Here is a 20213-nt window from a genome sequence, read left to right on the forward strand (position 1 = left end):
CAGTAGGAGAGCCTTTCAGTTTAAAAGTATATGGAGCTTTTTTATATGATTGGAAAAAACATAATGGACATGTATTTGCAATTCTTAAATTAGATCAAGGGGGTTATCTTGATTAGAAAATTGCTACTGAGAATAAGGTTCAACCCCAAATTGAAGCAGATTTTATCGTTTCACAGTCCCAGGTTCCTCCTGTAATTGTGACTTCCTTTAGCCTAACTGCATACTTCTTATCACTAGAGGGACAGGGTTCATGCAGAAAGGCCAGCAAATCAACTGTTAAGGTAGGACTACACTTTATGATTCATAGATTTGCATAAGAAGTGAGTTTAGTCCTATTCAGGGTTGATTCATTTAAATGGTATCTGATTTCAAGTTGCAGGTTGCTGTGTTGTAAAATACCCAATCGTGATGCTCATGCTAATGAGATAAAAGTCACTGTCTTGCAGAGCCTCTTAACAGGTTCAATTGCTTTTAGCCTTGTAGGCTCAAAAGAAAATTGTTTAATAAAATCCACATTTGCTGAACTTTCCAGATTATGAGCAAGTTTCAGCGAAAGTTTTCTCTTACTTCATCAGGAACGACAATCGAGTGGTTAGAACCAAAGATACCTTTATCAAACCACTATAAAAATGGAGCTGACCAGCCCTTTGCAACTGAGCAGAGTAAGCCAGTGGCAGTCCCAGAAGAGCAGTGCGTTGCAGAATCTGGACTATTCGCAAGGGTAAGGTAATGTGAACATAGAGTTTTGGAGTAAAAATTAGGAATCACTGAAAAGCACCTTTTCTTTGTCAGGACATGCAAATCAACATAATGAGAGCATACTCTAGACGTTGTTCTACCTTAAACTGCACTGGCTTTGGAAGGGGTCTATTGTGTAAAACTTGTACATAGTTTTCCAGGTTAAATTATGTGGCCTTTTTAGTTTTAGTTTACTTTTGCTTCATATAAATGTATTTAAAAAATGAAATTTGCATGTTTTTCTTTTTCTGGAAAATCGCTTTTCTAATAGAAAATGATTTGCATGATATTTACCTCTTACATTTCTTAATTTAACATTATTTACTAGGTGTTTACTATTAAGTTCATAAGTTTAAAAGTTTAACATTAAGGTTTTGTTGATAGTAAGCACTATACCAAACCAATTTTTAAAAGTGTTAGTCTACCTAAAATAGCACACAGTCTTAGGGTTTAATATTTTTATAAAGTAATATTAATTCCACATTTCTCAGAAGCTAAACAGTGTTTTCTTCTATTCATAGTTCCACCACTGTAACAAATCATACTGGTTTTTTGCCTTTTGAGTTTACATCTGTTATATTTATGGTTATCATAATTACATAGATAGTTTTGTTTTAAGCTCTTTTTACTTGCTACTTCTCATAAGTATTCTTATATGTTATTCTGGCCTATATAGTAAAAGTTTTTAGGTTGAAGTAGGCTATTGAATGTCTAGGTTGTTTGTTATTTTTTGTTCTTATAAATAATGCTATATCATTTTGTCTACTGCTTTATTTTTTTTTCTCCCCTTTATTTGGATTATTTCTTTAGGTTATATTCCCAACTAGAATTACTGAGTCAAGAGTAATGCATGGTTTATGGTTATTTATATAACAGCAAATTACTTCTTAAGAGAAACATGACACAGGGACTTCCAAAGCTGGCAAAGGTCTTGACTCAGTGAGGCAGGCAGTGGCAGTAGGGTGGGTGGGGGAGAAGAAAGAAAAAAAATCCTTTTTTTCCTATAGCTTTTTGACTAATTCATCTGTGGAGTCAAGCAGTTAGTAAGTATTCATTAAGTTAGCTAATATGTGACAAGTCCAACGTTAAGAATTAGAGGAGACACAAAAATAGAAGACAGTTCTTTCACTGAAGAGACTTAAAATCTATTTAGAGTCACAACATATATATACTGAAACAATGAGATGATAACATAAAGCAGTATTTTTTATTTTTTTTCATCTTAATAGATATCACTTAGATTCTTGGGATATGGGCATTCAGGGAAAGAAGAGAGGTATATGAGTAGAGTGGATGAGGAATGCTTTGGAGAGAAAGTGGAATTGAAATTGGGCTTTGACAGGAGACAAGGTTTGAAGAGAAGAATAGTAGTAAGGGAATCTCAAGATGGGGGAGTAACACAAACAGGGATACTAAGGCATGTGTACTTATTGCAGAAAAGGCTTGCCTGATGATTTTGAACCCAGGTCCTGTCATTTACTAACATGTGGGCCAATTGATTAACCATGCTTAGCTTCCTCATCTGTAAAGCAAGGGTAGTAATACCTTATAAGATTGTTATTTAGATAAAATAAATTTAACAGAGTACCTGGTTTATGGAAAATGACCCCAGGGTTGTTGGATTTTATAAATCCACATGACCATTCATGTTGCATGCTATGTGGAATGATAATCCCCCGAGCACTGCTCCACAGAATACTGTGTAAACTGTGCCCCCAAGGAACATAAAACTCATGCAGAAGAATTTAGTCTTAATGTGATACATAATGAGATCATGAGCATGGAGAGGGATGCGATATGTTTTAAAAGATTGGTATATGATATGACTTGGAATTAAAGTGTGGATAGAATTAAAGTGTGGAAGTAGAAATGAAGACAAATGAATAGGTAATGTGCATTTCAAACGAAAAATCAATTGAGCTTGTGATTGACTGGATATAGGGTTGGATCAAAGATGACTCCAAGTTTTTGAGACTAAATGATTAAAATTGTGGTGCCATTCACAAAACTAGCAAAATTAGGAAGAAAGAGCTTTTTGAAAGAAAAGGTTTAGTATGGTTTATGAACATGTTGAATTTTATTTGAGAAGAGGACATATGATTGTTAATGTATATGAAAAGCAACTGGAAATGATGTAACCAAAGCTTTGGAGAGAGATCAGGAATAGAGATATAATTTACAAGTGAAAAGTTATAAACTATAGGTCATACACTCCAACATTTTCATACTTCTAAATGAGAATACAAAGCATGTTGGAGGTTAGGATAGAGGCATATGTTAGAGATGGGGCACAGAGGTGGGGAGGAGAGGATCGTTGAATTTCCAATCTTTTGAAATGTTGAGTAGACCAAGTGTATGACCTAGTGCAAATAGAAAAAAATAAGTGCATAGTTTTTTTTTTTTTTTAATTACAAAAGACATTAGACTCCACTCAAGCATACCAGAAAAGACCTGAATTTTTCAAAACTTTCACATATGCCTTCTTTGGAATATGAGTGTCAGTGCAAGCTCGAAACATATATTACAGTAGTGGAAATTTTGCTGTCAAGTGATAGAGGAGGTAAACCTCAGTGAGGCTAGAATGAAGCCCACAGTTCCTTAGTGTCCAAGTCAGAAATCAAGAAGACACAAAAATGGGATTAGTATGAGTTTTGCAGAATATTGGGGTTTCCCTCTGCCATGCAATCTCCAAATAGTATGAATTCCTAGAAATTCAACAGGCCTTGCCACTGTATTTGCTAACCATTCTGGGTTTTTAGGGATTTTATATGTTTGAGCATGTTTATTTGAATTTTTGTAATGCTTTTTTTTTTTAACCTTAAGCTTTCCTTATTTTTTTTTTTAATTTTATTTATTCTTTGCTGCATTGGGTCTTCATTGCTGCACGCGGGCTTTCTATAGTTGTGGCGAGCGGGGGCTACTGTTTGTTGCGGTGTGCGGGCTTCTCATTGCGGTGGCTTCTTTTGTTGTGGAGCACAGGCTCTAGGAGCGGGCTTCAGTAGTTGTGGCACGTGGGCTCAGTAGTTGTGGCTCGCGGGCTCTAGAGCGCAGGTTCAGTAGTTGTGGCACACGGGCTTAGTTGCTCCGCGGCATGTGGGATCTTCCCAGACCAGGGCTTGAACCTGTGTCCCCTGTATTGGCAGGCAGATTCTTAACCACTGCGCCACCAGGGAAGCCCTAACCTTAAGCTTTTCTTTAAGAAAGGTATGGCAATCTCTAAGAAGGGCCATTTCAAAAAGAAAAGAGAGCTTCCAAATTCTTCCATTCACATCATGCTTTAGAATCAGTATTTAATTGTGAATAGAATTCCTTTTTTTTCTATTTTAGTAAGTGGTTTGACTATTTTTATAAAAACAACAAAAACTGTATTCTTGTAGTTTTTCTACCAGATTTTTTTTTAACATCTTTATTGGAGTATAATTGCTTTACAATGGTGTGTTAGTTTCTGCTTTATAACAAAGTGAATCAGCTATACGTATACATACATACCCATACCAGATTATATTTTATCTCTTTAGTTTAATATTATTTTCATTAGAGGAAACCACAAAGTAAACTTTGTGTATAACTTTGTGTATAATAATGTTTAAGGCTGTATTTGCATTATTAATCTGTGTCCTAGGTTCTGACCTCAAATGTAATAGTACCTTTCAGAAGGTTGGAGAACATTATTTAATTAAGATCTGTTAGTTTTTTTCCCCTCAACATTTCTCAAATGAAAAATTGTTATATTTGGAATTCATATATAGAAAGAGGGATGATCGGTTTTTCCCATTTCATAATGAGTAAACATTCACTGGTATACTTAAACTATATTGTGCAACTGACTTAGGGTAGAAAACAGGAAATAGTTCCTGACAGACTTACTAGCCATTGAAAAGGGGAATTGAGAAACTTGCCTTTGGGATCTTTCCTCAAGGTCATAAAAACAGAAATAATTCTGATATACACAGTTGTTCTGTTTGGTCTCTGAAGAAAGGAACTAGACCATTAATTGACTTATCAGAATTTGAGCTAGTAAAGATTTCTTTGTTTGAAGGAGAGAGAAGAAAAAGTAGAAAAACAAAGGCAAAAGAATGACCAGAAACCCATTAGTTTTTAACTGTGTCGCCAAGTTTTGTATTTTGTTTTTAATATTTTGAGAACATTAAGTTCTTGATTTTTTGCCTGGTTAGGATTGGTTTTCTTTGCATAGCTACATAGAACAGATGGGCGTCTTGTTTGATAGGATTTGGTTATGGGAAGAGAAAGTTAAAGGCAGAGACATTAACAGAATCATTTCCTTTTTAAAATCCTCATAACTTAAAACTTAATACAATACCAAAGATAATAAACTCATGAAGGCTGTCTTGCACAAAGGTAATGGAAAGAGGTACCACTGAGAGAGATGGGACACCATCCCCACATAAACATGGAAAGTGACATCTGATAAGATTATAGAATCTTGGGATTTGAAACTTTTATTTGTTGCTTGAATAGAAATAAGAAATTATGTTTCTCTTAACCAGTTATTTGGAGCGAAGACCCTATTGAGATGAGAGTAAACATTTTTGTTTTTTCAGGGGGCTGTTTTATTGATTGAAAAACTATGCAGAGAATATTTTGTGGCATTAAGACTGCATAAGCAACTACAAGCTTTCTATACCTGCACCTAGAATTGTCTTCATCCCCAAAGTTTCTTCCTGACAACTCCAGAGATGCGTGAATATCTAAATATAGATTACAGAAGTTAGACTTGACATGTACAGTCACTTTAAAATTTTACTTTTATAGTGTTAGCTTAAAAATAGGGCAAATATTTAATTCTCAAAACATCTTAAATTATAGGTAGTGGTAGGGTCCCCTGGCAGGTGGTCAAAGCCTCCAAAGCTTAAGTTTCAGGTAAGACATTTTCACTCTTTCTGAAAAATCCTGTTTTCACAAAATATGTGTGTTTTATGTGTGATACTTATGACAAAACCACAGTATGTTCAATGTCAGTGATAATGGGTTCATTGAAGGAAATCTGTTCCATGGCCAAGTGATGGAAGTTGTATTTTCAGGAAGATTTTTGTCTGTTCTCAGATTCATTTAGGCCCAATATAAATGTCTTCATCTGATGTTTATACTTTTATTCTTAATGGATATTAATAAGCACTAGTAACAATAGACTTTTGCTTTATTTTGCATCAAGGAACCTGAAGAAATAAATGCAGATGATGAGGTGGAGGATACTTGTGACAACAAGGAGGATGACCTGGGAGCTGTGGAAGAGCAACGCAGTGTTATCCTACATCTCTTATCACAGCTCAAGCTGGGCATGGACTTAACAAGAGTAAGTAATGGGATAAACAGTCTAAGGAGATCATTAGATTAGGACTATACCTATGATTGTTAATGTCAGGGCTTTTTAATCTTTATGAGTTGGTTTCTTAGTCTCTTGATCAGCATTTATTTTCATAAAAAATGTGATAGGTTTTTTGTGCAGCGTTAAGTCACATGGCAAATAAAGACCTATAGTCTTGTTCCTGTACAAAATAAAAGAGGTCCATTGGGATACAGAATTGGAAAATCTAAAGAAAAAGATATAATCCCACAAAACCATTAAAGTCATTGATACTTCTACTTTATTCTTACTTCCCATTTTGGATAGTGCATTTTGGGTATTAATCTATAACAGAGATCAGCAAACATTTTCTGTAAAGGACCAGATTGTAGATATTTTTAGCTATGTGGACATAGATCTCTGTTGGAACTATACTTGACTCTTGAACAATGTAGGGGTTAGGGGCGCCAACCCCCCATGTAGTTGAAAATCCGCATATAATTTTTGACTCCCCCAAAACTTAACTACTAATAATCTGTTGTTGACTGGAAGCCTTACCAATAACATAAACACTCAATTAATGCAAATTTTGTTTCTATGTATATGTATTGCTAGTATATACTAGACATGAAAAAATGAAAAGATAATTTGAAAAAAATTTATATTTATTTACAGATATAATGATTCATGCATTGATAATGAAGAAGCAGCAATATGATTGCTTTATGGTAGCCTAGTGTAATCAGCTTCATGGTAGCCTAGCCTATACACTAATGAACGAATTGTTATAAAATTTTTATGACATACGGTATTGCAGTCATATTCATGAAACAATATTGGAAACATTGTTACATTTTAAAAAAAAACCCACATACCTGTGATAATACACAGTTTTTCTCTCATTGTGAGAGAGGTACGGTACTTTAATGTAATTGTTTGAAAGCGAGGTTGTAAAACAGTAAGAAAACTAACATATTATTCATTTTATATTACATATTACTCACCTTAAGCCTGTGTAAGAATAGACTATCCACTTCAATACAAGTCTTGCACATGATGTTCTACATGTATATCTTTGTATATTTATTGGAAAAAATCCATGTATAAGTGGACCTGCAATTCAAACCCGTATTGTTTAAGGATCAGCAGTACTCAACTCAGCCTTTGTAGTGTGAAAGCAGCCATAGATAATATGTTGGATGGGCATGGATGTATTGCAACAGAAGTTTATTTACACAAACAGGATGCCAGATTTGGCCCAAAGGCCATAGTTTGCAAACCCCTGGTCTACAGCCTTGCTACTTTAAAAGTGTGGCCTGAATTAATTTGATAGAGTCCTTTCACTATATATGTGTATATCAAATCACTACAGTGTACACTTTAAATATCTTACAGTTTTATTTGTCAGTTGTGCCTTAATAAAACTGAGAGAAGAAAACAAGTGTGGTCTGAAGATCAGTAGCATCACCATCACCTGAGAACTTGTTAGAAACGCATAATCTCAGCCCCCAATCTCAAAGTTAGAGAACCAGAATCTTCATTTCAGTAATATGTACATTAAAGTTTGAGAAGCACTGATCTGTAGTTTTTAATTTTAGGCCCATCTTCTCCATTCCCAGTTTATCTAATTTAGTGTGCCTTAATTTGTTTTAACAATTAATCCATGATGTTGATTTAAAAAGCCAGTAAGGTTCAAAACCTATGTATGTCAAACATTTACTACTGTGGAATTACATACTTTGAGTTACTGTTGACACTACTTTGCATTAGTGTGGGATTTCAAAATTGACTTCACGAAGTATATTTCAAATTGAGGTTTTTGAAGGTAGTGGAAGTGTAAATTAAAAGGTTGTTTGATTCCAGTGAGTTACTCACCTGAAAATGCAACTTAAATATAGAAAGCATTTTGCCTTTAGCATTCACTTTGAAGCATTTCAAAATCAAAAACACATTTCTTTCTTTACTTAGACTTATAGTAATTATAGGAGGGTTTTTAAGTAAATTGATTGAATTAATAGCCTACTAAGAAGCAGACATTTTAGGAATAAAGAAACCCATTTAAACATTCATCTTTCATCTAACCTTAGTATTCAACTGGGTATCATTTTTATTCTAGAAATATTTTTTATATTAGTGGTTCAGAAAAGACTATTAGTTGTAAAATAGGTTAAAATGAGTAGTCAGGTAAGGAGTTTATTTGGTTATTATGGTATTTGCTGTCCCTTAGTAGATTTAGGTTTGTAAGGCATAAGAACAATGTTGGGGTTTATGAGGCATAAGAACATTTGAAAAGAATGTTCTGTGATAATAATCCAGATGGTAAAGTCTCTCTTGACATGAATAATGAATTTAATATCATTTCCCCACATTTGTGCATTGTTAATTGAAGAAATACATGTATATTGTATTTATATATAAAATCATTAGCATTAACTGATCACAAATTATGAACAGCCATATAACATTTAAAAGAATGGTACTTTTTGAGCAACATTAAAGAACCTGGTGACTAAACTGCAGTCGCATATACCTCCTGTCTAACAATGACACTGATACAACAGATGTTATCAAGCCCCTCTTATATTCCAGACACTGTGCTAGGTGCTGGGACTACAGCAACCAAGAAGGTAACTGTGGTCCTGGCCTGCATGTTGTGAATAAGTAATAGCCATTTTCCCCATTATTTTGTTCTTTTAAAAGTAATATTATAGGGACTTCCCTGGTGATGCAGTGGTTAAGAATCCCCCTGTTAATGCAGGGGACACAGGTTTGATCCCTGGTCCAGGAAGATCCCACATGCCACGGAGCAACAAAGCCCGTGTGCCGCAACTACTGAGCCTGCGCTCTAGAGCCTGTGAGCCACAACTGCTGAGCCCTTGCACCACAACTACTGAAGCCCACATGCCTAGAGTCCATGCTCCGCCACAAGAGAAGCCACCGCAATGAGAAGCCTGCGTACCGCAACAAAGAGTAGCCCCTCAGTTCTCTGAAGATACTAATTACTGTTTTTTTGTATTGCTCTCTCTGGTTGATTTGTTGTTGTTGTTGTTGTTTTAGGTGGTGCTGCCTACATTTATCCTAGAGAAGCGTTCCCTGTTGGAAATGTATGCAGACTTTATGTCTCATCCAGACCTGTTTATAGCCATCTCTAATGGAGCTACAGCTGAGGACAGAATGATTCGTTTTGTTGAATACTACCTTACCTCATTTCATGAAGGCCGTAAGGGAGCCATTGCTAAGAAACCATACAATCCTATCATTGGAGAAACGTTTCACTGTTCCTGGAGGATGCCAAAACGCGAGGTAGCATCCAGTGTCATTAGCAGCTCTTCCACCCAGGCTGTCACAAATCATGCTCCTCCGTCAGAGGAGGCTTTGAGCCAGGTGGGATCAGACTGTTACACGGTCAGATTTGTTGCTGAGCAGGTTTCCCATCATCCTCCAGTCTCAGGATTTTATGCAGAATGTGCCGAGAGGAAGATGTGTGTAAATGTGCACGTCTGGACTAAGAGCAAATTCTTAGGCATGTCGATAGGTGTGACAATGGTTGGGGAAGGTAAGTAGAAAAATTATTCTCCAATTTTTAATATCAAACTATAACCTTAAATTTGGGGAAGCTAGAGAAATATTAGTTATAAATTTGAACTGCTATGTGTACTACTTTTTTTCCCAATTCCTAGTATGTTTCAGAATACTGGTGGCGGGGAGAGGGGGCATATCTATCAACAAATATAAATTCTTTTTTTTTACTTTTTTTTCTGATTTTAAATGTAAATTATTTTTATTATAGAAAATTTAGAAAACTTAGAAAAGTATCAAGGAGAAAATACAAGTATCTGTAATCCCTTCATCCAGAGAGAGATAAATTTAGCTAGTATTTTGTATTTTTTCTATGTGTGTATGTTCATACTTTTAGTTTTATAAAATTAGGATTCTCTCTATGTAGTTTTTTGTCCTCCTTTTTTGCACTGAATATTCATTTTCCCAAGTTATTGATAATGCTTTAAAACATGTTTTTGTTATTATAAACAGCACTCAAGAAATATTTTCTAGGTAAATCTATATCTATATCTTTTGTATTTCATAGGAGATATTCATAGAATATTTTAAAATATATTGCCAAACTTTATATCTACGCCAGCAAATGATTATGAAAAAACAATTTAAGGAAATACAATATTTTTTGGCTAAGTTTAGAAAAAACAGATTAACAACAACAAAAAAATCTCCACAGAAATCATTGCAGAGTTAATGAAAATATAATGGTCTGCCATTTTAATGTTAAGGAACACTCTCGTGCATAGGAAAATTTGTTCTAAATATAAACTTACAGTATAAGCATGGCCTAATTAAGCTTATGACCCTAACATTTTGAAATTGTGTTATTTTAGCCTTGAAGAAAATATATTATCCCCTTTTTAAGCTTTCCTCATCTTTAACTCCTGTTGTGCTGTGATTCTTACCAATTTCCAAATGTTTCAAACTAATCAAAACTTTTATAACGTTAGAAGATATTTTATTAGTTAAAAAAATAGTTTGCTATCTCCAGTTATAAGCTGCCTCACATTAACCCTAGGCTCTTCACAAATCAGTTTACTTACTTTAGAGATGAAAAACCTGAAGCCTAGAGGTGATGGGATGTGTCCAGGATCATAGAAGTTAAGGCATAGTCGGATTTAGACCCTCATTCTTTGACACACTCTCCCCGAAGACAGTTACTCTTACCAGTTCATGAAACACAGAGTATCTGGTGATAGTATCCTCTCCCGCTCCAAGAAAGGAAATACCTCAAGAAATGAGGAAAAGCATTAATATCTTAACCATGCATTAATTGAGAAGGATGTATATGATAGTTATTTTTTGATTTGCTAGTTATATATTCATGGATTTGCCTTTTTTAAATTAAATTGCTATTGATACTCTCAATAGAAAGTAAATTAAATCAGAGAATGGAACTTCTGACAGTTTATTTTGCTTCTGTCAGCAGCCATGTTTTTATTGAAAAGTAGGGGAAAATTCTGTTTAATTATCAGATAAATGAGATTTTAGAATACTTTGAATCTCAGTTATCCTAACTAGTCTTATTTTCCCATTCAGTAGAAACTGATTATATATTTCTTAGATGTTAAATTCCATAGTGAATATTACTTATGTTAATTATATTCTTAGAAATCAAAGATCATGAATCTAGTTTATAAGGCCAAATGTTTTTAGAAAAGTACGTGATATCCTTTCCAACTTAGAATTAATCAACAGTTATTAAATACTTGAAATATAACCAAGTATGTTATGTATGTCTTCTGACAGCTCCCATTATATGTAAATATATCACATACAGAGCCATGTTCCTTTTCAAATGGCTCAATATTAATTGTTGCCCATTGTGAAAACTGTTAAGGGCAGTACAAATTAATAGTTGGTGTTGCTTTATGTAAAGTAGACTACTTTAGAATCTCAGTCCGTCTATTTATCCTAAAAATAGACTATATTAAAATATTTACCATAATTTTTGCCCTTATTTGTGAACATTAAGAACACAGTAGTTAACGAGCATTCATTAAGAGAGACATGCCATCATAGTTCAGACTATTAGTACACATCCAGTTCGGTATTTGTTTTTATGGTGAGCTAGGTAATGAGCTTAGGTTAGTAATGTAGCTCAAGTCTCCTTAATGTCTCTTAATTATCTAGGATAGATTGATTTTATTCATTTATGTAGTTCCCCTTTTTTTTGTAATTCCCTTTTTTATATGTTTTTTAAAATCATCTTTTTAGCATCACTTAATATGGAACAAGCCCCATTAGAATAATATTTATTTGAAAACTACCACTTCTAACTCTTGTAGCTTCACCTTAAATACTTCGGAATTTGGTAAACAAAATTATTATGAGGACCTTAGTTTATATCATAAAATTACTTTTTTTCTTTCTTAATATGCATAGAATAGAATGAAGAACACCTTCTTCCCCCCCCCCCGCCCCCCATCATACCATCTGAGATTAAGGTCTATGACTCTATAATGTTAGATATTTAGTTATTCCAGAAACTGCTTAAAAAGTTATTAGTACTAACTAATGATCAGATCTTATGATGATACAGTATAGCATGGACTTAAATTCTGACTTAAGGTTTTATTTTACTTTTAGGAGCATTAGAGAGAACTCTTAAACAGTTTCCGCTGCAAAATTTTCTGGTCCCATGAACCCCAAAGGGATAATAAAGTCATAATGAAAGTAACCTCGATTCACTACTACCAGGAATTGTTGTCAAATACAATTGTAAATGAAGCCAATTTCATCCAAAGCTAAAAGAAAATTAAGCAAAATTATGATGTTCATTTACCAGGCAGGAGAAAAACTTAATATGGATTTTTCATAGCTGTCTTTTTTTTTTTTCTTTTTTAAAGATATTAACCACTTTTATGTTTTCACATTCAGGAATCCTCAGTCTACTAGAGCATGGAGAAGAGTATACGTTTTCTCTACCTTGTGCATATGCCCGGTCAATTTTAACTGTTCCTTGGGTAGAACTGGGTGGCAAAGTCAATGTCAACTGTGCAAAAACTGGGTATTCAGCCAGCATCACTTTTCATACTAAGCCATTTTATGGTGGCAAACTGCACCGGTAAGAATATTTTAGTGATACCTGGCTCTTATTCTATCAGTTTGATCTTGTATTATAACTCCTTATTCTTTTTCTGCTTTGTTTTAGGTGAAATGGGATTGGATTTTTATTCATGTTTATTTTTTGTTTAATATATTTGATCTTTGAAGGCATTCTGGAAATCACGATCTGGTTTTAAAAATAGTGACAGATCTATCTTCTCTTGTAAACTAGAACTCCTAACAAATGGATATGTAGCTTCTGGCCCAATTTCTGCTTTTAAAGGGATTCAGACTTGGATCCAGACCTCAGTAGAGATAGTATTGCTACAAGTTAGGATGAAAATACATCTAATCATAAGAAATAGTTCAAGAAGCACAATGATGGAAACCAATATCTTTAGGCACCAGTATTGAATGTGGCTTTGTTCTAATTCCATCTAGGAATCGGCCAGTTATTATACCCCTTTAGTGGCTTGTTGGTCTTTTCAGCACTCGTCCAGATCACCCAACTACATGAAGACAAGTTTCCTAATAGGATCCTCAAAAGGATACTGACTCTTTCCTTAAGCTTTTGATGTCTATTCTGACTGTCCTGAAGTAGGAATAGTTTTCTTTTTCTACAAAGCTTTTATTGAAGAATAACATACATACAAAAGTATAGAAGTTGATTTGGGGCCATTTCAAATAGTGCTGCTAGAACATTGTGAATGTATGTATGAATTTCTGTTTGGTAGATACCTAGGAGTGGAATTGCTGGGCTGTAGGGAATGAAACTTTAACTTTATTACTGCCAAACAGTTTTCTTACATGGTTATACCAAAATGCACTCTCTTCAGTCACATATGAGACTTCCAGTGCATATAGCTATTTTACTTCTTCACCGGACAACTGGTACTCAACAGTCTTAGAAGTGGAAAGAAAGATTTATTGGCTCCCAGGCATTGAATGGGCCTTAAAAAACACAGATTTCAAAAACACTGAAGCAGAGAATTAAAAAAAAATTACAGATCACCCAAACAGAATCACTGGAGATTGTCAGAATAGTCGTCTTTTATCCTTAGAGAAGGTTTTAATATGGTCCACACTTTGTTATATGTGCTTCTACTTACTCCTCTCACCATAGTGATCACAGGATTCAAACTTTACAATTAGAAGGGACTTTAGAAGTCACTACACCAACATTTGCTAGGTGTCTAAATCCTTTTGCATCATACCCGATAACTGATTTGTTCATTGTGTTGGTACATTATTATTAGTACAGAACTCATAATGCGTGAGGCAGCCTATTCCATTTTCAGACTCCCCTTATTTATATGAAGTTAAAGTTGAAATCTATATCCCTGTAACATTCCTGCATTGGTGAAACCATTCTTCAAAGTATATAATTGAGTCAAATGCTTAGGGGACACAACTACAGTGATAAATTTTCCAAGTCCAGCACTTTTTATTGACAATGATATTGATGAATTTCTTTTCTTTTTTTTAATTGAAGTATATTTGATTTACAATATTGTGTTTCAGGTATATAGCATAGTAATTCAGTATTTTTGCAGATTATATTCCATTATAGGTTATTACAAGATAATGGGTATAATTTAATTCCCTGTGCTATATATCTTTGTTGCTTATCTATTTTATATGTAGTATCAATAGTTTGTTAATCCCATACCCCTAATTTGCCCCTCCCCCCTTCCTTCTCCCTTTTGTTAACTGCAAGTTTGTTTTCTATATCTGTGAGTCTTGTTTCTGTTTTGCATATACATTCATTTGTATTATTTCTTAGATTCCACATATAAGAAATAAGTGGATATCGTATAAGTGATATCATATAGTATTTGTCTTTCTCTATCTGACTTACTTCACTAAGCGTAATATTCTCTAGGTCCATCCATGTTGTTGCAAATGGCAATATTTCATTCTTTTTTATGGCTGAGTAATATTCTGTTTTTTTAAGATATATATCACATCTTTTTTTTTAATATTTATTTATTTATTTATTTATTTATTTATTTGGCTGCTCCAGGTCTTAGTTGCAGCATGTGGGATCTTCATTGCATCATGCAGACTCTTAGTTGCATCATGCATGTGGGATCTAGTTCCCCGACCAAGGATCAAACCCCGGCCCCCTGCATTGGGAGCATGGAGTCTTACCCACTGGGCCACCAGGGAAGTCCACGACTGTGGACTTTCTTGAAATCATTATTATTCATTATAAGGTTCCTCTCCTCTGTGAACTTTCTTGGGTTGATTAAGAGATAAAATCCCTTTTAAGGATTTCCCATATTTATTCTATCCATATGCGTTATCACACGTTGAGCCATGAGTGGGAACTTTCCCATATTTATTATGATTCAGCGGGTTCCTTTCCATTATTAAACCTCTGCTACCGAGAAGGAAATAAGAGGCTGTTAAAGGCTTTCCTACATACGTTCATTTGTACTTCTACATATGAATTTTCTGATAGTTTTCAGTTAACACCTATTTCGTATCTAGTACACATAATGTTACCTCACTTGCATGTTCAGAATTTTCTTCTTTTGTAACAGCTCAACTATATGATAGCTATTCTGATTAATTTTTAAGTCTTGATTATGTTTCAAACGTCCCTTTATAAAAACTCAGATTATAGTTTTGAGCTCAGGTTAATTTTTTTGTCAAATGCAAAATATCCAAACCTTTGTCCTGAACCAGTGCTTTATCTTGCCTTAAATTATAATGATAAATATAAGCTATAATTTATCATATTGCCAGGACTACCTTAATTTAGAGAATCAGAATTCATCCCCCAAATCTTACCATTGCCATGACATTTAGATGGTTCCTTGCTGCAAATATCCTGCATAGAAATTTTCTCTTGGTTTTCATACTTTGACTTTTTTAAGACTCCTAATAATTTTAGATAGATATCCTTGGTTTGTTAGTGATCAGTCATTATATTTGCCATCTTACTTCTTTGAATTTCTTATTTAAATTGGCTTCTTTTCTCCCTTCATACTTTTTTACCTATCCACAAGGCCACAAGTATTGGATCTTTTTGTTACTTGGAAGTATACTTTTGGTTGACTCCAGAGTTTCCTCGTTTTTTCCACTCTGATTTCCCTTAAGACCAATGGTTTTACCTAATTTCTCGTTTAAAAGATTCATATTTGAAGAGAAATGGGAACATATTGTATATGTATAACTGATTCACTTTGTTATAAAGCAGAAGCAGAAGCTAACACACCATTGTAAGGCAATTATACTTCAATAAAGATGTTTTAAAAAAAAAAAAAGATTCATATTTGAAACATACTTCTCTATTTTGATATCTTTTCTTCTTCAATTTTATAGAATATTTTAACTAAGACTCTCTTTCATGTCTTTATTAATAACCATGCCTCCCTCCTCAGAGATAGCCTAGTTTCTCTACTGCTGTCTGCAATCAAGCAGACACATTATCTGCTGTCTGCATTTGATATAAATATATTATCTTCCACTTGTCTTTCCTTACTCCCTCATTTTCCACAACTCTCTCTGATGGAGCCAAACAGGCCTAGTTAACTATTCCTCATGCCCTTGTCCATCTCCTGATCCCATTTTCCACACTCACTTTAGGATGGTGATTTTTTAAATATATGTAGCAGTATAATGTCATTAAGATTTATGTTAACTAACTGCTAAGTGACATACTTTTCTGCACACTGAAAATATAGAAAAGTAAAGAGACGATCTCTGCCTAAGGTTTTAGTCTAATATTAGAATGCAGGACCCTATCTTTGGAAAGCATTTATAAGGCTTTTAGGAAAAACTCATGTGTAATAGACAATTAAAAATAAAGTCTGTTATTATAGTAACCATAGTGATGGAAAAGGACAATAATGCTGTGAACCTGGGATTAGGTAATTATTGTACCCGAAAATACTCTTCTGCTAAAAAGAGCAACATGATGCTCAACATACTTCTTATTGTCTGATAAAGGACGCCTATCACTTATTACAGGAGAAACAAACTACTTTCCTGGTATTAAATTTTGAAGGGATTTGTATCAAGTATTCTTTTTTTTTTTTTTAATTTATTTATTTACTTATATTTTATTTTTGGCTGTGTTGGGTCTTCGTTTCTGTGCGAGGGCTTTCTCTAGTTGCGGCGAGCGGGGGCCTCTCACCATCGCGGCCTCTCCCGTTGCGGAGCACAGGCTCCAGACGCGCAGGCTCAGTAATTGTGGCTCACGGGCTTAGTCGCTCCGCGGCATGTGGGATCTTCCCAGACCAGGTCTCGAACCCGTGTCCCCTGCATTGACAGGCAGATTCTTAACCACTGCGCCACCAGGGAAGCCCAAGTATTCTTATGTCGTGGCATTGAGTAACATAATAGAAAAATGTCGTCTTTAGTTTTGCATTAGATGTAATTCCCTTCATGTGGTATTTCTTACATGTACATCAATAAAACCCAAAGCTGAAGTCTTAACTTTCAATCTTTAAATAAAATTTTTCTATATGAAGCCAAGTTAATATATCCAATGATTTTCTGGTATTCTAAATAGCTATAGAGACAGGGTCTAGATAATCTAAAAAGTCAACTTGGGGGGCTTCCCTGGTGGCGCAGTGGTTGAGAATCTGCCTGCTAATGCAGGGGACACGGGTTCGAGCCCTGGTCTGGGAAGATCCCACATGCCACGGAGCAACTGGGCCCGTGAGCCACAATTACTGAGCCTGCGTGTCTGGAGCCTGTGCTTCGCAACAAGAGAGGCCGCGCGATAGTGAGAGGCCCGCGCACCGCGATGAAGAGTGGCCCCCGCTTGCCACAACTAGAGAAAGCCCTCGCACAGAAACGAAGACCCAACACAGCCATAAATAAATAAATAAATACTTTAAAAAAAAAAAAAAAGTAAAGTCTATTAAAAAAAAAAAGTCAACTTGGGGACTTCCCTGGTGGTCCAGTGGATAGAGTCCACGCTCCCAACGCAGGGGGCCCAGGTTCGATCCCTGGTCAGGGAACTAGATCCTTCATGTCGAAACGAAGATACTGCACGCGGCAACAAGGATCCTGCGTTCTGCAACTAAGACTTATTTTGCACAGCCAAATAAATAAGTAAATATGAAAAAAAAAGTGAACTTGATGTTGTTCTTAGAAAGTGAGAGAGTAAATGCCTTATCGGTTATCAGTTATCCTCACTTTAGAGATGAGTAGGATGGCAACTTAAAATTTAACTCTTTGGTAAGTATTTTAAAGGCAGCGTATCCCATATCATTATTTGATACAAGACCTAGATTTATATGCTTTAGATATTTAGATATTCATTTACATATTGTCTGTGATTGCTTTCCTGCTACAGTGAGAGAGTCAAGTTGTGAAAGAGACAGCCTGGCCCACGAATCCTAAGATATTTACTTTCTGGTCCTTTATAGAAGTTCGCCAACCCTGCATTAGACTGTTAAGAAGAATTGTTATAAGCAAAATGAGGCGAGGCCCTTCTTCCTCCTTATGCTCCTTTTGCAAGTTCCTCATGGCCTGCCTCTAGCATGTGCAGTTCTTGTTCCCTGCCACAGTTCTTGTCACGATGCTCTTGCTGTGTAGCTGCACTAAGCAGCAAAGACCCCATGTAACCCAGCACGCATGAACAGGGACCTAGGGCTTGTTACTTTTTAAGTGGAAAGGCTTGTGAAGGAGATAATGATAACTTGAGAGATTGTGGCAATAAAAGAAAGATCAAGTGAGAAACGGGTTATTATTCCTCAGTTTGCAGAATATAGTTCTGGGTATATGTGGTTGGAAGATGGAAGAGGTAAGTAAGTGTTCAGTGTCATCTGTTCATATCATGTTTAGTTACAGATAAATTTTCAAGGAAGGAAACAATGTTGGCACGTGGGATCAGTGAGGAAACATGGATGTCACAAAAAACATTCAGTCAGGCAAAAACCCTTAGCAATGTAGTTATTTAATTTCAAACGCTTTGAGGTATAACCTAGAGTTCCCACTCCTGCTGTAATCAAGCAGACTTGTAGTCCTGGTGTTCTTTGTGTCCAATGAGCTACAATTATGCGTAACGTTTAATTTTGGATGTTTGGTCTGCTCTTGGATTCCAAACCCTCGTACACCTTGATCTCTAAGATCTGGCTCATTTGCTTATTGGCTCCTACACCTCTGCCTTGAGCTCTGAATTTGTAGACCATTCACTTCTCCTGCTTAAAAACCATGGACTCCCTAAATTCAACTACAACCTTCTGGTTCCCAGGCCCTTGGCTGATATCTGGCAAATGCTACTTGTGGTTCCTGAGCTGTCACCTGAACCGGGGCTTTGGTCCTTTGGATTCCCACCCCCGTTTCTTTTAATATTCATTCATTCATTTATATTTTGGCTGAGCCTGGTTTTAGTTGCGGCATGTGGACTTCTTAGTTGCGGCATGCGTGTGGAATCTAGTACCCTGACCAAGTATCGAACCTGGGTCCCCTGCATTGAGAGCGTGGAGTCTTACCCACTGGACTACCAGGGAAGTCCCTGGATTCTCTTTTGAATCCAGATGAACCATAATCCCTGGCACACTGACCAGAACCTAACATTTGCCCACTATTCTTTGAGTTCTGAACCTCTGTGGAATCTGACCCTGTTGTTGTTTGTGTCCGACAGTGAACATAAAGTACTTCATTAAAAATAATTAGACCTGTTTCTATTCCAACCTTCATTTGAGCTGCATCGATAATCCAGCCAGATAACTCTTCATTAAACTTTCAACAACATTAGTGCTTGAGTTGTCTGAGTTTTGTGTAGATAGTGATAATTTTTGTATACCAGTGCTCTTTTTGTCAAGAGAACTAACAAATGTTTAATGTATCTTTTATTTTTTTCTACCTCTTACTGATTTGTCTGGTTTCTATATTTAATTTAAAATTAAGCTTATGTGGTTTTATACAGAATCTGTATATCCAGAATTTAAAATATAGGGACTCTAACCTTTTAAATAGGACTAGTCTGAAAAAAAGTTGAATAGACTGTAGTGTTGCAACATTTTTATACTGTAATAAAAAAGAAATGTTAATATTTTTCATATTCCTACTTAGTTTTAATATTATAATGGTTGTTTGTAGCAAGCATTTAAAATACCACACTTTGTGATCATTTATGGTAACTAAGTCTCCAGTTTGACTCCTAGTATTCTTTCTCAAATTAAATTGATGTTATTTGAAAAAATTATCTAGGGAACTATCAGGGATTTACAAAGACTTTGTAACTGACAAATTGACTTGTAATTGTAACTGACTTTGGCGCTGACAAATTGAAGTGATATGTGTAACTAATTTAAACAGAATTCACAAAGTACATTCTGGGTTTCAGAATTCCTAAGAAATAAGCAATATTACTTATTAGAGCATATCTTTTTTTTTTCTGCCTGCTTCTAGGGTTACAGGTGAAGTAAAGCACAACATCACCAACACTGTTGTATGCAGAGTACAAGGGGAATGGAATAGTGTTCTTGAGTTCACTTACAGCAATGGAGAGACAAAGTACGTGGACTTGACTAAATTGGCAGTGACGAAGAAAAGAGTAAGACCTCTGGAGAAGCAGGACCCATTTGAATCCAGGTAT

At 35.3% G+C, this 20213-nt stretch overlaps 1 protein-coding gene across 2 annotated transcripts in view; it reads left to right on the forward strand.

Annotated features, from left to right (window-relative positions):
• OSBPL11 (oxysterol binding protein like 11) overlaps window positions 1–20213 on the forward strand; it is a 98896-nt gene that overhangs the window by 49681 nt on the left and 29002 nt on the right. For both annotated transcript variants that reach the window (XM_036850928.1, XM_036850929.1), the window contains 5 exons: window positions 576–721; window positions 5912–6052; window positions 9101–9599; window positions 12482–12668; window positions 20027–20209. In XM_036850928.1, the coding sequence (XP_036706823.1) occupies window positions 576–721; window positions 5912–6052; window positions 9101–9599; window positions 12482–12668; window positions 20027–20209 (1156 nt within the window). The remainder of the gene's footprint in view (window positions 1–575; window positions 722–5911; window positions 6053–9100; window positions 9600–12481; window positions 12669–20026; window positions 20210–20213) is intronic.

This window comes from Balaenoptera musculus, chromosome 4 (genome assembly GCF_009873245.2).
Source record: "Balaenoptera musculus isolate JJ_BM4_2016_0621 chromosome 4, mBalMus1.pri.v3, whole genome shotgun sequence".
Classification (NCBI taxonomy): Eukaryota; Metazoa; Chordata; class Mammalia; order Artiodactyla; family Balaenopteridae; genus Balaenoptera; species Balaenoptera musculus.